Source organism: Crocuta crocuta, unplaced genomic scaffold (assembly GCF_008692635.1).
Source record: "Crocuta crocuta isolate KB4526 unplaced genomic scaffold, BGI_CrCroc_1.0 scaffold918, whole genome shotgun sequence".
NCBI lineage: Eukaryota > Metazoa > Chordata > Mammalia > Carnivora > Hyaenidae > Crocuta > Crocuta crocuta.
Window position 1 is genome coordinate 46868 of NW_027527837.1, and position 7833 is coordinate 54700.

A 7833-nucleotide genomic window follows, 5' to 3' on the forward strand; every position below is an offset into this window, starting at 1 on the left:
TCGGAAAGTAAATATAAACTTAAAAATTACTAGTATTAAAAAATCCTTTTGCACAGTTCTTCATTTTTCAAGGGAAGCCAAGTAACCTTCAACGTGGATTATTTTTTAAAAATTGCATAACCCCAAATCCTTCAAATTTTCAGAAAATGGGGAGATTAAAAAAAATATCACTTTCTTAAGATGACTTTTCCCAATTTTTACATTCTCATAAGAAAGTAGACCAGTTAGTGGGTTTGTGGAAAGCCAAGAATATATGGCTTAAGTTACCACAGTTCTACAATAAGAAAAGAAAACCATTTCATCCTATTTACCCANAAAATTTCAGGTTTAGAGCCATGATCGATTTGTTGTTCCCTCAAATATTAGGAGAGGCACTTTTAGTGAGCCAGTTAAATAAAGTGGGAGTTCAAAATCCACCTTAAAGAAGTCTACTCTCAGTGATATCAAGCCTCAAATAAAATTACCTAATGGGTATGTGGTACAGCAAATCGTGATGTAATTTAGTAACAACTCATACATGAGGAGAAATATTTAATTTAAAATTTTAATAATTGAATTGTCCTAGATAGAGTGTGCAATGAATCTATAATAGAAAATCTTCTCTGTAATACCTGGTTAAAGCAGAAGAACGGTAGCTACCAGTCTTTTGATACTGTAATAGCATCTAGGAATCTATATATTTATATAGATCAGTGTAGGTATTATATCCATGAGATAGGATTCTAATGACAGCGCAAGTGATCTTATCAAGCCAATTCTATATTAACATCAATTTTGGTAGAGATGCATTATATTTATGAGTTTCTAGTAAAATTAAGCAACATAATTCTTTTTCTTTACAGAATATTCACAATCAAATTACTTGTCTTCATAAGAAAACTCTTAAATTGCCATGGCTTACTCTAGAAAATACTGGTTTCTAGAAATATAAATCTTATTGAGAATAGTCAATAAAACTTTTTTTGTTTATTAGGTTGTAAAGACAGAAATTAATGTAAAAATAGTTACTCAACTTGTTTTCTGTGAGCTTCTATTGATTTCCAGTCTTTCAGATTTAGCACTAGTAATGCCACACAGATTTTATATTTTAACAAGTTGCAGAAATATAGCAAGAGTAGAGGTGCTAAAATTCAGTAGATACAAAGGTTATTCAAGTCTAGAAAGCTGAAGAATAAAAATCATGATTGGTGTGTCATTTTAATAGAACACTTGAAATTCATTTAATGCATTCATTTATTTATTCAATATACTCAGCAAATACTTATCAAACAACTTCCATCTGATTTGCTGTATTGCACAAAACAGATAAGGTCATTGCCTGGAAAAAGACTGAATTCCTGGTTATAAGAGGTCATGGAGCATAGGGGAATGACAACAGTCCACTCCACAGAGGGAATGACAATTCTGTGAGGATGAGTAATTTAAAAAGATGAGTAATTGAAAATGCAGCACAGTTTGTATTAGAAAAGCCTGGAAGGATAATTGGCAGCAAATAAATATAGTATGGTATATAGATAAATGATTATTTCTTTTATTTGTGTTGACTGAAGAATCCAAGAGTAAACTGTGCATGAAATAAACTATCAAAAAAAACAAAAACAAAAAAAATCCACCTTAAAAATAATCAGTGCTTGGCGTGCCTGGGTGGCTCAGTCGGTAACTTTCAGTTGGTAACCGACTTGGTCTCAGGTCATAATCTCACGGTTCGTGGATTCAAGCCCCGTGTTGGGCTCTATGCTGAGAGCTCAGAGCCTGGAGCTTGCTTCGGATTCTGTGTTTCCCTGTCTCTCTGCCCCTACCCTGCCCTCTCTCTCTCTCTCAAAAATAAATAAACATTAAAAACATTTTTAAAGGGGCACCTGGGTGGCTCAGTCAGTTAAGCATCAGACTTTGGCTCAGGTCATGATCTCACGGCTCGTGAGTTCAAGCCCCGTGTCGGGCTCTGTGCTGACAGCTCAGAGTCTGGAGCCTGCTTCAGATCCTGTGCCTCCCTCTCTCTCTCTGCCCCTCCCCTGCTCATGCTCTGTCTCTGTCTCTCAAAAATAAACATTAAAACATTTTTAAAAATCAGTGCTATTAGAAGTCAAGACAGTAGTTAGCCATGGGGAGGAAGGTGGGAGTAGCGCCTGCAATAGGACACTAGAGGGGGCTTCTAGGGTTACAGTGTTATTTCTTGACCGGGAACACATTCAACAAATGTGTTCCTTTTGTGATAAGCCTTTGAGCTTATGATTTGTGTCCTTTTAGGTATGTATCTCATACTATAAAAGAGGAATTTTTAAAATAAAAATCAAACCTAACTGAAATCATAGGAACTAGCCCTGAATACCTGGGAAGCTAAAACCAGTTCCATCTAAAAAGATTTTTATGTGGACCTAGCATGATAGTAGCTAATAATACATGACAGCTGGATGGGTAAGGAGTAATTAAGGAATACATCTTGATTCTGATTCCTTTGATTTTATTTCTGGGTCCTAGTGNACATCAATTGAATATCATTCTTTTTGGAGAAAGCATGAGGCCTTGTGATCAGAAAAAACCCAGTGTCAAAGACCGAGTTCATAGGATTCTTAAAGAAAACACACAATAAAAATAAGATTTCAAAAAACCTTAGAGAAGAGGGTGGAACATGTGACCCTGCCTATCTGACAAACAGGCAACTGGAAGAGAAGTGATGAAGATGGTGCAAGCAAATAATTTCTTGCCTTTCTCACCCAACAGATTACTGCTTTACCATTCATTTTTAAAGAACCAACAATTCCTCCCCCCTTCTTCTGAGCTCTTTGGAACGTGAGCCTAATTCAATCTGACTGAAAACAACTATGTGGGATAGCCGGTTGTAAGGTCTAAGTGTTGCCAGCAAAATCCTCTTTAAATTTCTTTCTTTCTCATCTGGAGAATAGGGATAATAGTATCTGCCTCACAGTTACTGTGAGAATTAAATGAGTTAGTGACTTGTAAAGGGCTTAGAAGACTACCTGGTACACGGTAAGTGCCATACAAATGGCAGCTATTATGTATGTTAATACTTCTCCAACCATTAGAAAAACAGCAAGCAGGTCACACACTGCAGGGAAGGTATGACCTAGTGGAAAAGACAGTTCGTAGGATCAAGGCCCACGTCGGGCTCTGTGCTGACAGCTAGCGGAGCCTGGAGCCTGCTTTGGATTCTGTGTCTCCCTCTCTCTCTGACCCTCCCCTGCTCACTCTGTCTCTCTCTCTCTCTCTCTCAAANCTTGATTCTGATTCCAAGCATCTTCTCTAAATATCCTGAACAAGGCCCCTGCCAGCCTTAAAGTACATTCCAAAGAGGACAGAGTATCCCATTACCTGTGTCATTTTCCTTCTTGCAGCCGCCCAGAAAGGTCTACAGTCAAAAGCGCTAATGGCAACAGGCTTAGAGCCCTAAGCCAACCTTTGAAGATGCTCCTTATTCCCTCCCTTACAAGGAGGAAATTCTTTGGGAAGAAAAACTCAAGAATCTGTGTCATCTATCCAAGCTGCCATGGCACAGCTTACTGATGAGAACTGGACTTCTCCCTTCTCCTCGCCTGTAGGTTACCTCTCTTCATCATCTCCCAGACTCTCAACAACAGCTAAAAAGCTTTTTTCTGAGGACTCTACCACAGAAACTACTCTTGCCTACACATTTCACTTCTGTTCTCTGTAAAATCAGTACCCCTTCCATTTCCAGTTCCCTGAAACACTCCTGAACTTAGCCTCAGACATGGAGTCAGATATCACTATCCACCAATCAGAATGGCTGAAATAAAAAACAGTAACACCAAATAAATGCTGGTGAGGATACAGAAAAACTAATCACTCATATACTGCTGAAGGGAATGTAAAATAGTGTGCCTGCTTTGGAAACCATACTGCGAACTCCTCAAAAGGTTAAGCATATGACCCAGTGATTCCACTCCTAGGTGTTTACCCAAGAGAAATGACAGCATATGTCCACATCAAGCCTTGTGCATGCTTGTGCATGAATACTCAATGTTCAAGGCAGCTTTATTTGTAATAGCCCCAAACTGAAAACAAGCCAGATGTCCTTTAATTGGTGAATGGCTAAACAAACTGTGCAACATCCATACCCTAAAATAATACTCATCAATATAAAGAATGAACTACTCATACATGCAACAACTTGGATACATCTTGAGGGGATTAAGCTGAGTGGGGGAAAAAAAAGCCAATACCAAAAGGTTATATACTGTATGATTCCACTTATGTAACATTTTTGAAATGACAAAATTTTAGGGACAGGGAACAGATTAGTTACCAACTGTTGGAATGGAGGGAGTGGGGGCATGGTGCATGACTCTGAAGGGGTAGAATGAGGGAGGCCTTGGTGATGATCAAACAAAACAGTTTTGTAACTTGACTGTGATGGGAGTTACACAAATCTACATGTGTGATAACACAGCACAGAACTATACACTTTATTCCAATGTCAACCTCCTACTGGTGATATTGTACGACAATTTTGTAAGATGTATCCACTGGGGAAAACTGGGTGAACAAAGATTTCTCTGTACTATTTTTGCAACCTCCTGTGAATCTGTAAGTATTTAAAAATAAAATGTTAAAGATATTTATTTAGAGTAAGAATATCAAGTCTCTGGCACCTGAAATTTCAGGGCTCCAGGCACATTAAAACCATGCTCACTCTTGCTTCATTGGAAATACCCACCCTGACTGGAAAATTGGGGTATATGAGCATCTTAAAGACTTTCTCTCTGCTCAGTTTTTCCTCTCCATTTCTTTTTCCACTACATCAAAGCTGTTGCTTAACAAGTTATAACAGGTTTGAGAAACACAGCAAAGTTTAAAACAAAACAGGGATAGAGGAAGCAGGTAAAAGGGAAGTGCTTCACAAGGCAGCAAAAGAGTAAGACTGGCAATCTTTGACGGAAAAAGGAAATGACATTGCAAAAAGCAGCAGGAAGTTTACTCAAAAGGCTGGCTGTAGTCAACTGGAGTCCTAAAAAAAACTACCCAGTCAGAGTTTCTGCCTATCTTTAGTTCCTTCAGCAAATCAGTCAGTACCCCTGGGCAACTCAAAGCAGAAGCCAGAAGACTCAGCAAACATCAGTTTTCTTTTGTAGGACAAAGAGAGGAGGTAAGTGAAGCCACTACTCAGGAGGCCTCATTTCTGAGTCACTGCCAGCAACCACTACATAAAGGCATTGAAACAAAAAAGAAATTTCAGCTGACAAGGCATAGTTGGCCTAGGCTCTTCCAAAAAGTAGTCCTACCAAATGTGACACTGTTCACAAGAGATACATTAATATTCAAGAACAAAGTAACTTCCTGCTCTCAGGCCAAATAGAATTTATCCAGAAATACAGGGGGGGGAATATGGATTGCAACCTTCAGCACACAGTCTTTTTTAACCTGTCCTTGTTTACAGTGTTGAGTATTTAGAGGATTTGGTCGGCATCCAAAGAGACCCAAATTCTAGTCCTAGCTCTGCCACTAATTTGGTAGTTCAGTGACCCTGGACAGGTAATTTTCCATCAGCAAAACAGGACTAGCCAATCGTTTCAGGGTTAATCTGTGTTGAATGAAACTTTGAGCCCTTGGACAGCAAGTTATTTCATGTTGGGTCCAGAGGGAGAAAACATTAGCACCTCTTAAAGTCCCACTCTCTGCCAGCCCAGTTAATTCCTCAAACCAGTTTCCCTGAGAGAAAATAAAGCCCAAGACTGCAATTACAGGAAGGTGACCAGTGAGCATGATGCCCCATCCCTGGTCTTCCAGCTGGTGTATGTATCTCAAGAAAGGTCAGCTTGAGCCCAATAAAGATGGGAGGCAATAATTAAAACCTAAGATCTGGCTGCACGCCAATGTCCACCTGGCAGATTGTTAGAGAATCTATCCCCTTTCCTTAAGATCATCAGAGGGGTAGAAAGGGCCCATTTTTAATACCAGGATGGCTTTGATTCCTACTCTGTCCAGAATGCAAATGCCTAGATCATTTAGGAAAATGTGGATGCCAGATTTTTCTTATGGCCCTAAGATAATTGGATTTTTCTATTTCCACGACAAGACAGAGAAGGCCATTTGCAAACTAATAGTGGCCATAATGAAATTAGAGAAAAAGGGAGAGCTGTGTCAACTTTTACAGTACCCAGAGTTCTGAAATTCATAGTGCCCTCCTATATTTAAGCCTTGGGTAAAGGAAGATTCCCTACTGCCTTATGTGTCGGTTAATATCCAAAAGATGCCCTCAGTTGAACCAGCCCAAATTGGGAAAGGGGCTGGATCACATCATTCACATGCCTGCCCATCAATCAACCATTTCCCAAAAAGGACAAGGCTGCACAATGCTATCAAAGCAAGCCCTGTGACCCGGAAAACACACCACCCTTGGATCCTATCAAGGTATATCAACAATCAAGTCCAGCAATTACATACCTAACTGTCCTCCTGCACTTTGCTCCTGGCACGCAAATATACCGCAGGCTACAAAAAGGTTAAATATAAAAGTTCCATGCTCCATACTACTAATTTGGGCATACAAGAGAGAAGCCATGTTAGTAAGTAACCAGGGATCCACATGTGCAGATTAAAAGACCCCGAAGTGCCTGGGTAGTCATCATCACTTCTAATATCCTGTTTCTCTAGCCGCCTGTGAGGTGAGGTTCGAAAAAAAGAATGAGCAACCACACCCTGCTCTACCATCACCCAGCGTGTGTCACAATTCCGATGTAAACCCCAAGCGTGGCCTGTAGTTCAACGGTGTCATGTAGAGGCCTGTTACATAAGCTCTTGAGGGCCTCCTTCTGTGCACCCCACCCCACCCTCCCATCTCCAATGCTTTAGGGGGTTCAACTCCTGAACATCTAAATCAACATCTTCAGGGAAATTTTTCCTTTTGTGCAGGTACCTTTGGATTGTGGGCCTTTTCTCATTTATCTGGGATGGTTTAGGGCGGTGGGGGAAGGGAAACTAACCAAATGACCTTTCAAGGTCCCCTTCTTGGGGCCTAGGGATTTCCGGGCTAAGCATTAGGTGCCACCTCGCCGGCTGGGAACTGGAGGCGAAGGAACTTCGTCTCAGGAATAGGAAAGAGGGCAAAATGGGTCCCGGAATGAGTCCTTCCTTGGCGAATCCACCTTCAAAGGGCAAAAACGGCTCCCTTTCTAGGCCGGGGCAAGAGATTAGAAACCGTGAAACTGGGGCAAAGCCTCAGCCACAATGGTGGGCAGCCTCACTCCGCAGGGCTAGAACCCATGGTGCCGAGCCAAGGACTAAAGCAACTTTGGGTAGGCAAGGAAGCAAGTTGGCTGTGGCCAGAGAGGTTGCGGCAGAGCCCTTGAGGGAGCACCAGCAGATGTGCAGAATTACCTCATGATCACCCGCTTCCCCTTCACGTTCAGCTTGTCCAGAGTCAGCTTGTTGGAAAGCGACATCTTGGCAATTCAACGGCAGCAAGACTGAAGGCTTAAAAAGCGGAGAAGAAAGCGACCGACTTGCACTCGAGTCGCGTGAGGAATGCAGAGAGTGACTTGGGCCACACCGTCCCGCCTACCAGCCCTCCCCTTCCCCTCCCGCGCGCCGCGCATAGCAGCCACTATTGGCCGCGGCCAGTAGGCGCTGACGCTCTGCCATTGCTCTGAGGCGCTGTCCGTCTGCGAGGACACTGGTGGGACGTGCGGTTTTCATTTGTCACGTCCAGCACGCAGCAAGCCGCTGGAGACCTTTGTGATTTGAGGGCGGGAGCTGGAGGTGGCGCCGCGCAGTCCGCAGCAATGCGGAAAGGGTACTGGGTGGTGGGTGCCTCCAACGGACTTGGAAACAGAGAGAGGCCCAAGGTCTCCGGCCGAC

At 42.0% G+C, this 7833-nt stretch overlaps 1 protein-coding gene across 1 annotated transcript in view; it reads right to left on the bottom strand.

Annotated features, from left to right (window-relative positions):
• LOC144243564 (phosphoglycerate kinase 1-like) overlaps positions 1-7517 on the bottom strand; it is a 22914-nt gene extending 15397 nt beyond the window's left edge. Inside the window, exons 1-3 of the mRNA XM_077778713.1 lie at positions 7354-7517; positions 7025-7121; positions 3331-3367 (exon numbers count right to left, since the gene is read on the bottom strand). Coding sequence (XP_077634839.1) covers positions 3331-3367; positions 7025-7121; positions 7354-7418 — 199 coding nt within the window. The 5' untranslated portion in view covers positions 7419-7517. The remainder of the gene's footprint in view (positions 1-3330; positions 3368-7024; positions 7122-7353) is intronic.
• Between the last annotated feature and the right edge of the window lie 316 nt (positions 7518-7833).